This window comes from Culex quinquefasciatus, chromosome 2 (genome assembly GCF_015732765.1).
Source record: "Culex quinquefasciatus strain JHB chromosome 2, VPISU_Cqui_1.0_pri_paternal, whole genome shotgun sequence".
Classification (NCBI taxonomy): domain Eukaryota; kingdom Metazoa; phylum Arthropoda; class Insecta; order Diptera; family Culicidae; genus Culex; species Culex quinquefasciatus.
Window position 1 is genome coordinate 176,871,689 of NC_051862.1, and position 18,662 is coordinate 176,890,350.

An 18,662-nucleotide genomic window follows, 5' to 3' on the forward strand; every position below is an offset into this window, starting at 1 on the left:
ATTCAAAAACATAGTTAATGAAAATAAGCTATTACAATTACTATATCAAAAATTGTTCACTAAGTAATGTTTCCACTGACCTGCTGCGCCTTAAGCAAAAAACTCAATCAGAATTGAAAAAAAAACTTTCTCAAAAATGTAAAACGATTAGCGATATTTCCAAAATGAGCGCTCCGTGAGCGAAAAATGAGCACGAGCGTGGAGCAAACGTGAGCTGCAAAAATCGGAGCTAAAAATGAGCGCTCACGATCGCTTGAGAATCGCAACACTGTTTAAATGTGATCAATTTTTTTTCCACTCAGTCATTTTTTTTTTCATTAGTACAATCAGGCCTGGTTGGTCACATTGACCAACATTTTCTAAACTAGCCTATACCTTCAAATCCTAAAAATAATTTTCCCATCATCACCTAAGGCCGTTACAAATATTTTTCAAAGTTTATGTCGCCCCCTTGGTCGCCCCAAAAAAATAATCCGAAAAATCAGGGGGCAAAAAAAATGTTTTTTTTTATTCAAAAACTTTAAAATGTTTATGAAAATAGAAGTCTAATCAACTGGCAACAGCCTAAAATGCATTTTTCTGCATTGATATTCATATTTAGCATGTTTAGGCTCATTTAAAATATTTTGGATTTTTATAAAATTTCGAAGTACAGAACCGCAAAACTTTTTTTTTGCGAAAATTAAAATATTTTTGTTCGAACAAGATTATTTGAAGTCCTCACCAAAACTGCACTCCGGTTAATCAAATCACGATATTTTTGTCTAAAAATTTCGTTCTCTTTTCTAAAATATGACAACAAAAATGCTTCAAATTTATCTGATTTTCTGTAAAATGCTCCAAAGTTACCTGATTTTCTATAAATTAAAATGGAAGCATATTAGATTTTAAGCATTAAGGAATTTTTCTTCTTATGTTTTATTTAGATTTTTTGCCCTCTGTAAATTTAAGAAAATGTTTGCATAAAATTTTCAATAATCTGACATTTTTGAAAAGAAGAAATAGAAAAATGCAAAAACGCCAAAATCGGAAAGGGCCAAATTAAAAAAAAAATAAGCAAAGTTTATCACAAATCGCAAGCAAAGTGCATGTTTACAGCCATGATTCTGAAAACATCTTTTTTGCAATACTGTCATGAAACAATTTACTTTTCCTCTCATTCTCGAGCGACGAAACGGAGTACTTTTCCATACCAAAAATAACAGATGGAAAATTAATGAAAAGTTGAACTTTTCAGCACTATAGTATCAAAAAGTAACATTATTTAATATTTTTTGTAATGAATGGTGAAATTACTACTTAACACATGGATGCTTGACATAGAATTCCATTCAAAAAACCTTCTCCAGAATTGCAAAAAATGTTTTAAGCGGCTTGTTGCAAAACTTGATATTTTCAGCACTAGTATCGAAAAATATTATTTTTCAATATTTTTTTGTTTTGAACGGTGAATTCACTCAACACATGGATGCTTGACCTAGTGCTCGACATGAAATTCCAGTCAAAAAGCCTTTTTAGAATTCTAAGCAACTTGTTACTCGGTAAACCTCGTTGGATAAATGTACGACTCGTGCTTAAACATCTTCTTTTTGCAACGTGTTGCATAAACTTAGAAGTCCTAATTTCAAAATTTGGAATAAATCGTCACTCATTGTTTATGTTTTGAATAAATGAAAATTGATATGCTAACAAATTTAAGAAGCTTACAAACATGGTTTTGAGTGGAAGGAGAGAGATAAAAACTATTTCGTCTCCCTAATTTTATTTTTCTGTTATTAATTTTTAACATTTTTGTCTCAAAATAGCACACGAGCAACGATCTATCGGAGACACACACCACAAACTGCTACCCAGCAAACGGTTACCAAAACGAGTTTTTTCTTCAACCGCCAAACGCACCCCACTACACAAAACTTGTTTTTGCCGTCTCCGCTTTGCGCCTCCCTTTCGCATTCTTCACTGACGGTTGTTGCTGGAAACGGCCACCCCAAACAGAACGAAAGTGAATCAAGCAAGGAAGAAAAACGCGTTCGTGGCCGGTTTCGTGGGAAAATGGTTTAGAATTTTCGGCAATTTGTGCCTAATTTGAGTGAGATTAGTCGTGAAAAGTGTAACATTCGATAGATTGTAGCTTGTGAAACGAAATTATGGTGAAGGTTTGACGAATTTTGCCGTTTCGCTGCCGGAAAGAGGCTTTTGAAAAGTGAAGGAATTTTTGATTGCGGAAATCAAGGTTGTCCTTCAACACTCTTTCGCGAGAAGAAGATGAACCATTGAAGAAGCAATTACCTGCAATCTCAGGTATTGGATTGCGAGATGACTGACTCGGAAAGTCACTCGCTGTCGGAGAAGGGTAGCCGTAATTCTGCTACCTTTTCGATACACTCGCTGGAGGATGTCCCTGTGCGGAAGAGTGCCGGTAAATTCCCCTCAAAAAGCAGTACCTATTGCAAGCCCCTCGCAATTCACACTCTTTCTTTTAGTTCAAATAATCCGCGAACGTAGCACGGACATGTTTCATCACCACCCGCCCGGATCTCCCCGCAAGCAGCGGGCCACGATGCAAATCACCAAGCTGGTCCTGAAGGATCCGCCCACGAGTCCGTCCCGGCGGAAGATTATGCCCGTGGTAATTAAATCGATCCAGACGTACACGAGTTCGGCGCTGACCAACTGTGGTCAAGAGAATCGGAAGATGTCTGGGGGCGAGTCCCGGCCGGAGGAGGATTTTAAAATAATTCCCCTGCTGAACGCCGGTCAGCTGATGGAACAGTTTGAGGCGCAGAAAACCGAGCGGAACGCGGCGAGTAGCGACTTCCAGAGCTATCTAGTTGAGAGCTTCAACAAGGAGAATAAAGAGAGGGTATACATTTTATTTATCATGAAAAAAGCAACTTGAGATTCAACAAGACTTTAAGTGAAAAATACATTCATCTATTTATTTTTTTTATTTTTGGGTATTTGAGTGATTTATTTTCAAATTCTTCTACCTTTTAGGCCGCCATTCAAATATCCAAGATATCCATGCCCAGCGACGAAAGCGCCGCCAACTTGATCTCCGCACCGCAAGCAAATCAAGGCAAATCTGACAGCAGTTCGTCCGCCGCCACAAAAACTGTCACCTCCTCGGCAACCTCCAGAAGCCACGCGGCAACCGCACCCTCCGGAACCGGCAAGTCCTCTTCCACGACCACCACCACAAGCTCATCCGATTCCTCAGCGCTACCTCCACCGCCTCCCGTCCCAGAAAAGATGCCCCCAAAACCACCGTCCGTCCGACGAACTGCACGACCCCGAACCCAACCGGAACCGGCGGTTCCGGAAGCTCACAAGGAAAAGTCCTACGACCCACAGCGAGCCCGCGAGTACATCAAGGAACAACAGGCGAAGCGAAAGCAGGAAAAACGAAGCTCCGGTCCGCCGGCCAGTGAAAAGGAGCTGATCCGGAAGCGGTTGGACGACTTGCGAAAAAACTCGCAAGTGTTGGTAAACAAAAACGTCCAGAAAGCGCGCAAACGCTCCCTCTCAGCCACACCCGCCGCAGCGAGCGGTTCAAGTCAAAAGTCCGGAACGCCACTGCGGGCGCTCGACAGCGGTGGCCGCGGAATACCCCCACAGAAGCCGCTCCGAAAGACTGTGTCCACTTCTTCGCTGAAGGCCGTCGGTTTGCCGCCGGCGACCAGCTCGGTCAAGTCGTCATCGGCGAACTCGTCGAGACGACGGTCATCGCTGCTGAAAGCGGATCTGTCGGAAAAGATGGGCATCATGCGCAAGCCGGAAGAGGTGCCGCTCGGGGACGTGCTGGTCAGTCCGCTGCGGATGGTGACGCCGCCGAGTCCGCCCCGGTTTGAGCAGCGAGTTGATGAGCTGGGGAAGAGGTTGATGGAGACGCAGGAAGAGGGCGATCGGAGCCGATCGTTTTTGGAGCTGGAGAAGGAGCTGAAACTGGAGGTGCCGGAAGTGACGCTGGTGCCGGATTCGATAATTAGGGTAAGACTCGTTTTGAAATTTTTATTTGACAATTTAGATTTTTTTTAATTGATTACATTATTTTTATTCACGTCAATTATTAGCCGTTTTTCCTTGTTCGCGAGCTTGGCAAACTGTCAAATTGTCAAAAAGATCTATTTTATTCATTTGTTTACCGTAGTATAATCCTTCACTTTATTTAATAACTAATTTTAATTCCACTTTTTAACACAAATTTTTAATTTTTCTTCGTGTATGTTGATTTTAAAATCCAAAATATTTGCAACAAATCTGAACTCTGGATCTGGAATTTGTGCGACAAAACAATCCAAAAAACCAAATATTATAAAATTTCAAAAAATCTATTACTTTCAAATTTTGAAGTTTTGAAATCCAAGAATTAAATTTAAAATTGACAAATCATTTAATTTTCAAATTCTTAAATTCTTAAATTCTTTGGTTGTTAAATTCTAAGATTTTTTTTTTAATTCTTAAATTCTCAATTGCTGCCAAAAAGGTTAGAAACAAATTCCTTGATTTTTGTACTTTTAATTTTAGGATTTTTGAAATTTTTGATTATTAAATATTAGAATTTTTGATTTTCTGAACTTTCCAAATTTTAAATGTTCTTTAATTTATTTTATTTCTGAATTTTTATTTGAACTTCAGGTTTTCTCAATATTTTAGACATAAATTTAAATTGTGATTTTTTTTGAACTTTTGAATTTTGAACTTTATGATTTTTAAAATCTCTTAGGTCTTGAATTTATTTTTTTTTTCTATTTTTTGAATTTATTTGTACATTTGCAGTAACTCTAGATCAGGAATTTTTGCATTACAAGTTTACAAAAAATCAGAAAAATCAAAAAATATGAAATTTCAAAAAACAATTTAAACTCTAAGTTTAACATTTTGGAATCAAATTTTCAAATTATTGAATTCCGAAATTCTTGAATTCTTAACTTCTGGATCTTAAATTCTTAAATTAGAAAAAAAATCCTTAATTTTGGAACTACATAGAATTTTTGAAATTTTTGATTAGGTTTTTTTTCAATTGTAGTATTATTAAATATTTGTATTTTTCATGCTCTGAACATTCCAAGTTTTCAATTTTCGTCTTTATTTTTTTTATTTCTAAATTTTTAAATTTAAGCTTTGAAATTTTAAAACTTTTAATTTAAATTGTAGAATTTTTAAAAGCTTTGTATTTTAATTTTGTTTGATCCTGGATTATTCAATTGAACTATAGGTTTTTTTTTAATTTTTTGAGTTTTAAATTTTTTCTATTTTTTTAATTAAATTTCTAAAATCTGTATCATGATTAATTATTTTTATGTTTCTCAATTTCAACTAAATTTCCGTTAATTTTTTTAAGTTTTTGATATTATTTTGCCAGACAATTTAATGATAATTGTTAGGCTTTTCCCCCTGGTTTATTTCGATCAAGCAATAAACAAAATAAGTCCTTTTAATATTAGGATTCTGCATTATAAAGCAATTCAGAATTTTCAAAATTATTGATACGATTGTAATTTTCAGTCGCTTTTAATAAGTAAATCCAAATAATTTGGTTTTTTAATCAAAACATATCTCAAACAAGAATTTTCTAAAACTCTCAAAATTTAGGTTTTTAAAAATCAAAAAATCTAAATAATAGAAATTTATAAATTTAAAAATTCCTAAATTTTGATAAGGCTGGTACAAATCTAAAGTTTTTTTTGAAGGTCCTATAAGCTATTGTGTTTCATATCTAGAGTTTTTTTATTAGGTCCTATAAACATATAAAAGACAATAGTTTATTGGTCGATTGAATAAAAAACTTTGGATATGTTTATGAGACCTTTTTTAAAAAAAACTCCAGAAATATTTTTAAAAGTTGTTTCCTTCTTTTTACTGGTAAACAAATCTCCATACTCTCACTACCACAAGAACGACCGCATGCACTTGCACATTTACAAACTCTTATACTTTAATGCATAATTTTAGTATTGGCCACCAGATTGAGCTAGTTGCCATTTACTTTACCATTTTTTTTCTGTGATTGACGGATTTGATCAAATTTGTTCAATTTTTTACGTCTGTTTGTCTGTGCAGTCAGTTTCATCAACCTAAAATTTATTTTTTTTCATTTTTTTTTTTCAGAGAACTGCTCAAGTTTCAAATGAACCTGTCGAAAGGAAAAAAGAACGCAAGGAACCGCAGCCGCAGCAGCCCTCTAAACCGATTCCATCCTGGCTCAAGCACACCCTAATCCAGCCCGATCCATATCCGTTCATTGTGGCCGTCCGAAAGAAGTTGGAGGCCGCGTGTAACCGTCCCGACGAACTGCCGGTCACCGGAAAGTCCAGAGCTAGCAAGTCCAGCAAACGCTGCGACGGATATCTCAAAACGTTGAAGTCTGTACCGTACATCAGGAAGCCGTCCAAGGCTGGTGGTCGCGACGAAACCCCGCCCAACATTTCCTCAATTTCGCATCAAACGTCCGTCCCCAACACTACCTCCGACATCAGTTCGATCCGGTCGGATTTCGTACTGTCACTGCCGCCGCTCAGCAGCACCAAAATCGACACCAACGCCACCTCGAACAGTGTTCAGCAACCGCAAGTAGTTAGTCCTCTCTCGGTCGAACGCATCTCGAACCTCAAAATCACCGCCGCCGACAGCTCGCTGGAAAAGGTCAACTTTACCCGCGGAGACGACATGCCCAACGCGGACCTGATTCCGGACCGGGTGTCGTTCAGCGCTCGTCACGTGGTCGACCTGGACCAAACTGGGCTCAGCGTGAACACTTCGGAGAAGCAACGAAACTTCCTCCACAACTCGTCACAAGCGGAAAACACCACGCACGAGTACCAGCGAATGCTGGAGGCGTTCAACCGCAGTCTGTCTCAGGTCATCGAGGTCAACCAGCAGCTGTACTCGACGCGAAAAATCCGCGACGAAATGACGCAAACCACGCCGGTTCCGGCGGCGTCAGCGGGTTCAACCACCGCCAACGGCTCCTCCTCCAACTACACCGACGACTTTGAGCGATCGGGCGCCGCCGCCGCCGTCCAGAAGAGCGACTCCACGTCGAGTGCCGATTCAACGCCCCAGAAGAGCTCGTTCACAACGACGACCGCTCCGACGACCAGCAGCAGCAGTTCCAACGACAGTCCGGACAGCAAAACGAACTCGAGCGAGTCGGAGCAGCTGCTGCTGGACTCGCGCTCGTTTGCGAGCCTCTCGGACAGCCACAACACGAATCCGCCCATGCCGGAGGAGTATCTGCCGTCGTTTGAGGAGAGTCTCCGCAGGCGGGAGGAGGTGGCTGCGGTAGCGGACAAGAGTGACGAACCGGTGTCGGCGACGACGGAAAAGGGCGTTTACAGCAGTAGCAGCATCGCGACGCAGATTAGCGACGAAGTGAGGGAGGAGGTGCGGGCGGTGAACAGTGTGGAGTCGATCAGCATGAAGTTTTCGGCGGGCAGTGACGTCGCGAACGAAGAGGTTTCGCCGAAGGTGGAGATGTTGAAACAGTCTGTCACGAGTGCAAGTTCGGGCTCGGAAATGGAGGCGGTAAACGCGAGAGTTGCGGATAGTGAGCGTGAGGAAGATCATCGGATGAACGATACCACGATGGGAAGTGATATTCTGGCCATGTTTAATAGGACGGATTTGGAGATTTCCGTCATGTCGACGACGGTGTCGGAGGCTAATCTGAGCTATTCGTCTATTGGATTGGTGAGTGCTTTTGTTTTTATTTGGGTAATATTTGGAAACATAATTCTTTTAGTCGTAAATTTTTGGAAACGCGCAACAAAAAAATTAAGCAAAGACTATTTTTAAGAAAATTGTAGAATTATCTAAATTTGCAGAATAATTCCTACAATTATTGTCCGAATTGACATTTTATCGGCCATTTTCCATTCAAGTGTTAAAAAATTCTTAAATTATAAAATAAAAACTCTTGTAAAATCAAAGATAATTTTATTGCTGAAATTTTAATTATAAAATTGAAAAAAAGTTCAAAAATCTAAAATTTCTTATATTATGAACTTCTGAACATCCAAAATTCCAAAATTTCAAGCTTAAATTTTTTCAAAAATCCAAAATTTTAAAACCTTAATTTAAAAAAATCCTTAGGCTAAGAATTTATAATTTCTGAAAAATCATAACTATTTATTTATAAAATTCTTAAATCTCTGATAATCAATATTCTCTAGTTTCTGAACTTAAAAATTCAAAACGTTTTGTTTTATTATTGGATTCAAAATATGTTTAACTTGAAATGCGATGCGAACTTTTTTTTATTCGAAGTTTTTTTTTCTAATTTTTGAATATATCAAACATGGGATTATCGAGACTGTACTGTTGTACTAAAATTATAAAATATTAAAATTGCTGTCAAATCCTGTGGCCGAATCTCTTTTTTTTATTCCGAAAATCTTAAATTCAAATTTTAATAATTCTAAAATACTAGAATCCTAAAATTATCCAAAAAAAAATCCTAAATTCTAAAAAAAACTTAAATTCTTAAATTCACAAATTTTTGAATTCTTCAACTCTTAAATTTTAAAATTTTTGAATTCCTGAATTTTAAAATTCTTAAATTTTATAATTCCTAAAACCTGAAATTTTTAAATACCTAAATTCTTATCTGGAGTGTTTTTAAAAGGTCCAACAAACCAAATTCCCAGTTTTGCTTTTTACGTGTTTTTGAAACCGCCTTGAGTCAGAGGTATTGAAAAACAACCAAAAAGCAAAAACTGAAAATTTGGTTTATTGAATCTTAAAAAAAAAACTCCAGTTATATTCTTAAATTCTTAAATTCTTAAAATCTTAAATTCTTAAATTCTTAAATTCTTAAATTCTTAAATTCTTAAATTCTTAAATTCTTAAATTCTTAAATTCTTAAATTCTTAAATTCTTAAATTCTTAAATTCTTAAATTCTTAAATTCTTAAATTCTTAAATTCTTAAATTCTTAAATTCTTAAATTCTTAAATTCTTAAATTCTTAAATTCTTAAATTCTTAAATTCTTAAATTCTTAAATTCTTAAATTCTTAAATTCTTAAATTCTTAAATTCTTAAATTCTTAAATTCTTAAATTCTTAAATTCTTAAATTCTTAAATTCTTAAATTCTTAAATTCTTAAATTCTTAAATTCTTAAATTCTTAAATTCTTAAATTCTTAAATTCTTAAATTCTTAAATTCCTAAATTCTTAAATTCTTAAATTCTTAAATACTTAAATACTTAAATACTTAAATACTTAAATACTTAAATATTTAAATTCTTAAATGCTTAAATTCTTAAGTTTTTAAATGCTTAAATGCTTAAATTCTTACATTCTTAAATTCTTAAATTCTTAAATTCTCGAATTCTTAAATTCTCGAATTCTTAAATTCTCAATTTATTGATTTTTAAAAACATTTTAGTTTCTCGATTCTTAAAGTCTTAAGCTCCCTTAATTTTTAAATATTTTTCTTAATTTTTTTTAATCTTAAATTTTTATTCTTAAAATTATTACAATGTAAACATCTTCAAAATATAAAAAAAACTTAAAATTATAAAAAAATCTTCCATTTAAAACAATCAAAATCTTGAATTTTGAAATTCTTGGATTCTTTAATTTACTTTTTTTTATTTGCTAAAATTCTACATCCCCTCAATTTTATGATTTTTAATTTAAGGTTCTGAAATACTTAAACCAAAATTCTACATTTTCTTTTGTTTTTCATAATTTTTGAATTTCAAAATTTCTTATTTTTTTCAATTTAGAAATCCTATACAAAAAAACTTACTACCTATTATCTATCAACGAAAACAATGTTCAAACGCAGTGTTGGTATTCTCGCGCTCTTGCGAGAAACATTCCTCTCTCTCTCTCTCTCTCTCTCTCGATTGTCCGTGCTCTCGTCCACTCAAGAACGGGCTAGCTCGCGAGTAGTAGAATGTGCTAGAAACAAACAAAACATTGGTTCGCATTTGGGACAAACGGCTAGCACGAGCACGAGAGCGAGAGTGCGAACGAAAATGCGAGCACGAGCGAGGAGAGAAAAGCACTCCTCGCTCGCGAGCGAGCAATGCTTTCCTTCTTCTCGCTCGTGTTCCAACACTGACTGGCGCATCATGGCATTCCTCAAGTTTATCTGTTTTTTTTTTAACTTTTTTTTAAGTTAGTCAAAAACGTAATTGAGAATTCTAGATTAAATTTTCAAAACAACCTATCCCTCATGTGTTTCCTATGCAGATAGGGCCTTTTGAAAATTTAATCGAGAATTAAGATAAAACAAACAAATGTTAGCAATTTGTAACATCACACTTTTTATCCACTTTTCAGTACGACCAGCTGATTCAGAGCGAAAAATCCAAAACGGACCAGCTCGCGAGCCGCGCTCGCCTCAAGGAGAAAGCCCTGCTCGATCGCACCAAGGGCCAGCTGGCTTGGCTCGAGCTGCAGAAGCAACAGTACCGCGAGCGTGGAATGCTGGAACAAATTTCGACCACCAAGAAAAAGCAGCGTGCGATTTTGGTACGGCTGGAGCGCGAGCGGGCTGAGTTGAACAGGTGAGATTTAGGGTTATTGGGTTTTGTTTTGGAGATCGGTTTCACAAATTTTTGTTTGCTTTGCAGGTTTAAGAAAGCCGCATCGGAAGTTCCTTTGAGAAGCGTTGGATCGCGCTCTCCGCATAGGTCGATCGAGAAGCTGAACTCGTTCTCGTCCGCAAGCAACTCGATATCGCTGCGGAAGTCTGCGGCCGGATCGGGTAGAAGCGAAATGGGATCGCCTCAGCTGCAGCGAAAGCTGACGACGACCACAACCATGACGACGATGCTGGCAGCCGTGCGGGGCGTCGAGTTGGAACCCAGCGGAAGTTTGGAAAACATCCTCCAACGCCGCGAGCAGGAACTGCAGAAGCGACGCGAGCACGTGCAAGCCCTGCTCGAGTGGCACCGCAAGCTGGACCAGGAGGAGCAGCAGATCCGGGAGATTGAGCAGAACCTGCTGCGGTACAATCGGGACAAGGTTGAGGTAGGGTCGAAGGGCAATGACACGAGCGTGGCCGCCCTCGGCAGGATTCGCAGCATCGAGGCGAGCCTGCAAACGCTGCAGCAGATTCCCGACGATCGGAATGGGCAGCAGCAGCAACGGAGAGATTCGACGGACGAAGAAGTGCAAGCGAGTGGTGGGAAGCTGAATCGATTGTGGTATCGGTTGACCGGGGTGAAGGAGGCCCGGTACGACACGGCACGGAGTTACACGTTGACGAAAGCGAGTTTGGAGCGGTTGTACGAGGAGGCGAAGGCGAAGGTGCTCGAGGGATTTACGACGACGACGCTGCTGGATCTGTCGCTGAGCGGAATCAACAGCACGCAGGGAAGTGTGGGTAACGTGAGTGTGATTGAGCGGAAGGAAGAGGGTGAGGTTGAGGTCGTGAGCAGCGATACGAGTTCGTTGAAGACGACGTCGGAGGTGCTGGTGGCGGAGAAAGAACTGGAGAGTTCCCAGCAGGAAACTTCCAGTGGGAATGGTGAAGTGGCTGAGGAAGAAGTGGAGGAGGAACTACCGGACGTGGAGGAGATCATCTCCAGGGTTAGTGACATCACGGACAACATGAAAGACCTGCTGTCTTCGACGACCAAGCTGGACGATCTGCTGCAGAGTCAGCAGGACAAGCCGGCGTCCGAATCGGTAGAGTTTCACACGACGATCGATGAAGGGGATGAGGAGCGGGACTCGACCGGTCAAAACAACTACTCGACTTCGTTCGATGCTTCGACGATTGAAGAGCTTCCGCGGCAAGTGCTGGAAGTCAGTCAGCTGATGATCGAGGACACTTCCCTTCCAGCCGGAATTCTGGACGACTCCATTGCGGAATCGATTCCCGAAGTGTCGGACAAAATTACACCCGTCTCGGAAGCGTCGCTGGAGGAAGCTAGCTCGATGGCATCGTCCGCGACTACGCCGACCACCGCAGAGGAAACCGAAACGGAGTACAACGAAGTGGCTTCCCCGGCACCTCCGGTAGTCGCGTCCGAGTTGGAGAAGCGCCTCGTACAGCTGAACGACAAGCTCGGCGAGCTGAGCGACAGCTTCGAGCGCGTTCCCCTAATGCGGTCTCCCGACCGACAAATCGCCTCCGACAGCAGTGAACCGGCCAGCAGTTCAACCGTCGAGGAAGACTTGCTTGGGAACACCCTAAATCAGAAGCCCGAATCACCACCGGAAGCCCCAAAAATCGAGATCAAAATCCGCACCAAAACCGTCAACGACACCTTCCCGAACCTAGCAGCTCCTCCCCCAGCCAGTCCCCCATCCAGCCCAACGTCCGCCCCTCCCGTCTTCTCCCCCACCGCCACCTCTACCAACCGCATGCCGGACATCATAAACGAAGCGGAAGTCCTCCGACGCCAAGAGCTCCAAATCGAGCAAGAAATCAAGCAGCTCGAACAACAAGTCGTCTTCCTGCGTGAAATCCCCAACAAACCACCCCCGCCCTACATCCCTCCCGCCAACGGCAGTCCCCTCGCGCTCATCTTCCCCACCGAACAGCGCATCGACGAACTCATCGAGGACCGCACCCGCCACCTCTTCCACTCCTCGGACGCCACCCCGCCCCTCACCTCCGACCACGTGACCAACATCTACGAAAAGCTCGTCCTGGACATGTGCGCCGAGCTATTCACAGACCTCCGCGCCCCCACCCCGGACGTCTCGTTCCGCACCGTCCGCCACGACAAGCGGCCGCTCGCCTTCTTCAACCCGCCAAACGCCCTCAACTGTCTGCAGCACCACATGAAGCGCAAAGTCAAAAAGATCCTCAACGAGGAAACCCTGGCCCAGCAGCAGCAGCAAAATCTGCACCACTGTCCGATGCCCTACCTCGGTATGGCCGTCCCAGGGATCGGTGGGGCAAAGCGGAAGCGCGACCAGGTGGACGAAATTCTCGCCCAGGAAATGTGCGACGAAGAGCCGCGCTGGACCAACTTTGACCGCGAGGAGATTGAGGTGAAGGAACGCATCGTGGAGGAGCTCGCCAAGATGCTGGTGGCGGACGCGCTGCAGGACATGGAGGGGGCGTGGCGGGAGCGGGAGCAGTCGTCGACGGCGTCGATGGAAGAAGCGTAATTTTTACATTGTTATTTTTTGTAAAGAAAGAGTATTATTGTCGCACGCGGATTGCGCGGTGGCGTTTTGAACACGTTTAATTTTGCTCAATTTTAAGACATGTTTGTAGTCGTTTTAGTACATGTACTAGTGTTTAGAAAAAACCTTCAAGAGATCTGATTTGAATGTGACTTACTAGCTGGTAGGACGTTTTTTAGGACCATCCCGAAGCAGGGATGCATGCATTTTTTACACTTATCAATAAAGCGTAGCTCAAATAAAATTAATTAATTAAAAGATGATTTTGTGTTAACCACTAAGTTGAATGAAATTCCATAACAAAACAGATAATAAAACAAATTCTCAAATGAATCCTAACATTTCCAAAAGATGATATGTTCAAATCTTAACATAATTTCAACGCCAAGGTTGTTAACGATAAAATTATCGAGGCTTGATAACGATAACGATAGTTCTGTCGTTATCGTTATTTCGATAATTCTATCGCCGATAATGGACGATAACTCATTTTCAAATTCTTTCTAAAATCGGTTGATTCAACCATATCATGTTAAATTTTCAATTCTTTCACTAAAAATATATTTGTTTGAAAATCTAGTAGGTAAGTTTCAAAGGAAAATAAGTACTCAAAATTGTTCACAAAATACCGTATTTTCTTCGAAAGTACTTACATTTACATAATTTGGGTATCAAAGCCAAGTTTTGTATGTTTTTGACTTGATCCAGTGTTTTTTTTTTTTGTCAAAAACTAAAATTTTCATAAATAATCGTATTTTTCGAAAATATTCATATTTTCCAAAATTTGCAATATGGATATCAAAAAAAGCGAAATTCGGTTTGCTTTTTCACATTGAGAGAGTTTTTTGGAAAATACAAAAAAAAATCACAAATAACCGTTTTTTTTCGAATGTACTCAAATTTTGATAATTTGCAATATGGGAATCAAACGAAGCGAAATCTTGCTTGGGTTTTCGATTTATTAGAGTTTCTTTTTAAAATACTGAAATTTTCACAAAATACCGTATTTTTCCAAAAATACTCAAATTTTCCAAATATGCAATATGGGTATCAAACGATGCAAAATTAAGTTTGCTTTTTCACATTAGTAGTTTTTTTAAATACAATTTTTTCCCAAATTACCGTATTTTTCAAAAATACTCAAATTTTCAAAAGCAATATGGGTAACAAACGATGCAAAATTTTGTATGATATGAAGCATACACAATTTATGTATGTATGTATGAAGCACATTTGGAAAATATGAGTATTTTCGAAAAAATACGGTTGTTTGTAAAATGTAAGTACAGTCCAGACTCGATAATCCGAAGGATTTGGCAAAATTTCACTTCGTATAATCGAATCACGAAAAAACAAAATTTTCATTGTAATAGTTCTTAATGATAAGCTTTAGTATTACCGTAAAACGGGGTGACTTTGATAGCCGGGGTGACTTTGATAGGTTTGCGATTTTTCCGCAAAATGAAGAGTACAATTTAAATACGTACGGAATGGTTTAGAATCATATTGACCGTGGTAGAGAAGTGTTCAAAGTACCTCAAAAAGAACTTTTCATAAAATTTTGGAAAGTTTAAAAAGTTAGTTAATTATAGTTAAGAAAATGTTGATGAAAGTCATTATTTTAAACTTCTCAAAGTGTCATGATTTTCTCAATGAATATGATTTTTAATCGGAAAACGGAATGCATTTTTGGATTATTTAGACAATTTTCCATTAGGAAAAGGTTAAATAAGTTTGTAAATGATAAATAATATGTGTTTTTGAAACACAGTTAAAAAAAATCTCCAAATTTATAGGCAATTTCAGTTGAACCAATTTCATGAAAAATGTAAAAACTTGTTATTCGTGCTCCGAATTCAGTATGAAATGCAATTTAAATCGATAGTTTTATAAACAAAACTAGTTTTAACAAATTTTTCGCAAAATTCCGACTTTTCACTTAAATTTTATCTAAAATTTATATGTATTTTGTTGAAAAGCTTATAAACTTAGTTAACTAAATTTAAACATGGATTTTTTTTTTCTTAAACACTATATCAGCTACTTTAGTGATGGTACATTTAACGTACAAATAAAGTTTGAACATCTTAAATATGATTTTAATAAGAAAAACTATGACTATCAAAGTCACCCCGGAATTTAAACTAAGAATTTTTAACGTAACTATTTTTCTAAACACTATTGAAAAAACTTTTTTCCAAAATAGTGCATGGACATGGTGTGGCCTACCCCAGTACATGTTTTAGAAATAATAATTTTGAGAAAAACCTTTCCTGTTGGAAAATATTCCAAAAACAAATTGAAATCCTATCAAAGTCACCCCGGTTTACGGTACCCCTAAACTACTCTAAAGGGATTAAGAATTTTTAAATACAAGAGGGCGGCCAAAATGGCGGCGATAAAATATTTAAAAATGATTTTTTTTAATTTAATAGGCGATTTGCTTTCAAATTTGACTAAAATGTGGTCGCAGAACCCGAATTTTATGTTTAATACAAGAGACTAAAAAAATACGAAACAAAAATTTTTTGGTCATGATTCGATTATACGAAGTCCCATACAAACCTTCGGATAATCGAACTTCGGATAATCGAGTCTGGAAAAGCATAAAACAAAACAAACCATCCACATTAACGACCCCCGGGTCTTTTGTGGTCTCTATTGCAAGTTTCTTCTCGAACCTAGGAGTCCGAAAGCTTGAATGGGGAGAGCACCCAAACCTCTTTCTACTCCAAGGAACCTTCCACCCCAGTGTTTGAATTGACGACCTTTGGATTGCGAGTCCAACCGCCGCCAGCGATTTCACCGGAGTAGGCTTGGTTTGGTGTGTTGTTTGTACTTATGGCATGGAGACGATTCCTACACCTGAAATGACTTAACGGCCTAACAACCAAGGCCGGGACCGACATTTTACTTCCTCATCCGATGGAAGGTGTCTGGAAAAGCATACTACATTTCAATTCGTTTGATACCCATGTTGAAAATTTGAGTATTTTCGAAAAAATACCTTAATAAAGTGATAAAAAAAAACATACAAAATTTCGATTCGCTTCGTTCGATACCCATATTGCAATTTATACAAATTTGAGTATTTTCGAAAAATACGGTATTTGGTGAACATTTTTGAACTTTGAAACTTTACTGTTTAAACTTTGAAACTTTACTACATTTTCAAAAATATTTTTTTAGCGAAAGCATTGAAAATTTATCATGATCTGGTTGAATTAATCGATTTTAAAAATGAGTTTTCGTCCATTATCGGCGATAAGGTTATCGCCGATAGAATTATAGAAATAACGATAACGATAACCATTTTCGTTATCTTCAGACGATAATATTTTATTTTTAGCTTTTGAAAATCGGTTAGACCTTTTTTTATTTTTAATCTTCAATGCTGAGTAGTTCTCTGGAGTTTCACAACTTTTTTTAGAGATTTTTTATTTTTTTTATTTTAAAAACATTGTCAATGCATTGTTAAAAGAAGCCATTTTGTATCAATAGTTTTTCCATACAAAATGGGAATGTAAATATTCGAAAATCTATATCTTCAGAGGAGATTTTTTGATCGATTTTGTGTCTTCGGTAAATGGTTACTTTTAGGACTTTTCAGAAACAATAGGCAGACGGAAAAAAAAGTTCCCGTTTTTTTTTATTTTCCTTTTAATGTATTTTAGATTTCTTTTTACATGTATTAGGGGACTAAAAAAGTCTGGTTCCGGAGTTTTTAATTTTTATTTTAGAAATATCTAAAATATTGTCAAACAAAATTTAAAACATCATCTTTAAATTAAAATCAAATTTGCAAATGAAAATGTTTTGAAACTTTTTTTAAATGCACATTTTTCAAGTTAAAGGCATTTAAAAGTAACATAAAACAAATTTAACATAAAAATTTTTTCCTGAAGGAAAATCTTCCCTCCACAAAATGTTTTCGATAAACTAGGAAAATTCTTTACGATGTCCTCTTTGACTTTGCCAATCGGGCTGAGGTTTGCTGTGCTACAGCCACTCAAAGCTTAAATTTGGTGGGAAATGAGTTTCTCTAGGGAAATATTGGTTCGATTTTCAATTTTTATAAAATTACCCTTTTGAAATTTTTTGCTCTTTTCAAGAAAAAATATTTGGAAATTCTAAAATCTAGCCCCACAGTTGAAAAAGTAAAAAATATGATTTTAGCCCTTTTAACAAGTTATTCTTGATTCTGAAATTTTGAAAGGGGACATCCATAAACCACGTGGCACGATTTCAATAAAGCTAATACAATTGGGTCCTAAAATGAAGCTTAGATTGCTGATATTATTGTTTACAGCGATAAAGCTTATTTTTCTGAGTACAATGACCCTTTGTACAACCACAAAGAGTTTAAATGGATTTTTAAATCAATTTTGAAAAAATAACCTCGCGGTCCTTCTTGACAGAAAAGCTCCTACTTGACAGCTCGTTCCAAGGAGACCATAGTTGATCCATCGAAAAAATGTTGTCTTGTCAAAAAAAATGTTGCATTAAAATGAAAAAAAGTGATCAGAAATGGTTTTTAATCGTGTTTTTTACCGTTGCTCATAAAAATTTACATAGGGCTTTAGTACCCAATTCAATGTTTTCAAACATACATACAAAATAATTAAAAACAATTTTTGAAGCAAAATTTAACTGGCAATTGAAAAGTACTTTTTTGCAATTCCGTCGTGAAACTACTTACTTTTCCTGTTATTCTTGAACGACGAAATAGCCTACTTTTCTGTACCAAAAATAACAGAATCGAATAGCAACACTTTTCAAAATAAATGCTGAAAAGTTCTACTTTTCAGCACTGTAATGGGTGCTGTAAAGTTGAACTTTTCAGCACTTGTTTCGAAAAGTAACACTTTTCAACATTTTTTTGATTCAATCGATTTATTGAAAAAATGTTGTATGGAACTCGTAGCAAAACTTGATTTTTTCAGCACTCGACGTATTTATCCAACTCGGTGAACCTCGTTGGATAAATGTACGACTCGTGCTGAAAAAATCCTCTTTTTGCAACTTGTTGCATAAACTACTATTTTAAGTAAATTTTTTTGATAGAATATACCGTTCACAAGTTATAGCCACTTTTGGTTACGAGTTTAGTTTCTTATTTTCGATTTCTTTTAGTTTCTTTGTATTTAAAAAATATTTAGTAAAAGAAACGCACCTCCAAAAACATATTTTTGAAAAGCTGAGAAAATTTCCTATAAATTTTACACTGAAACCTTGAAAATCGGCCAACTCGTTTCTGAGACAGCGTCACAAATAATTCAAACCGATGAAAATACATTTTCTAAGAAAATATCTTCTGTAAATTTCAAAAAAGGATATGAAATTTTTACCTCGACAGTTGTCGTTTATAAGCTTGGTGGTTTGATTTTTTTAGTATTTCGAAAATCTCGAAGCAGTTTCCTTCCTTCCTTCGCAAGATACAGAATATCATAGAGTTATCTACGTGCGCATGTATTGCGTGTACGTACACGAAAAAAGTGAGGTTAAATTTTGTACCAGCCAGCAAAACAAATGGTGTGCTAGTGTGTGAGATCGGGCTTAGA

At 37.6% G+C, this 18,662-nt stretch overlaps 1 protein-coding gene across 1 annotated transcript; it reads left to right on the plus strand.

Moving 5' to 3' along the window:
• The first annotated feature begins 1,987 nt into the window (after window positions 1-1,987).
• On the plus strand, window positions 1,988-13,359 carry LOC6033202 (centrosome-associated protein 350). Its single transcript, XM_001843628.2, has 6 exons — window positions 1,988-2,419; window positions 2,484-2,863; window positions 2,998-3,990; window positions 6,112-7,692; window positions 10,294-10,520; window positions 10,587-13,359. Exons 1-6 carry the CDS (start codon window positions 2,317-2,319, stop codon window positions 13,081-13,083), a joined length of 5,781 nt encoding a protein of 1,926 aa, XP_001843680.2. The 5' UTR covers window positions 1,988-2,316; the 3' UTR covers window positions 13,084-13,359.
• The last annotated feature ends 5,303 nt before the right edge of the window (window positions 13,360-18,662 follow it).

What these genes read in the sequence shown, in the direction of transcription:
- LOC6033202 (XM_001843628.2), top strand. Translation starts at nt 2,317, where the DNA reads ATGACTGACTCGGAAAGTCACTCGCTGTCGGAGAAGGGTAGCCGTAAT. An exon ending in CCCTGTGCGGAAGAGTGCCG is followed by an intron (nt 2,420 to 2,483) that starts GTAAATTCCCCT and finishes TCTTTCTTTTAG; the next exon opens with TTCAAATAATCCGCGAACGT. An exon ending in GAGCGGGCTGAGTTGAACAG is followed by an intron (nt 10,521 to 10,586) that starts GTGAGATTTAGG and finishes TTTGCTTTGCAG; the next exon opens with GTTTAAGAAAGCCGCATCGG.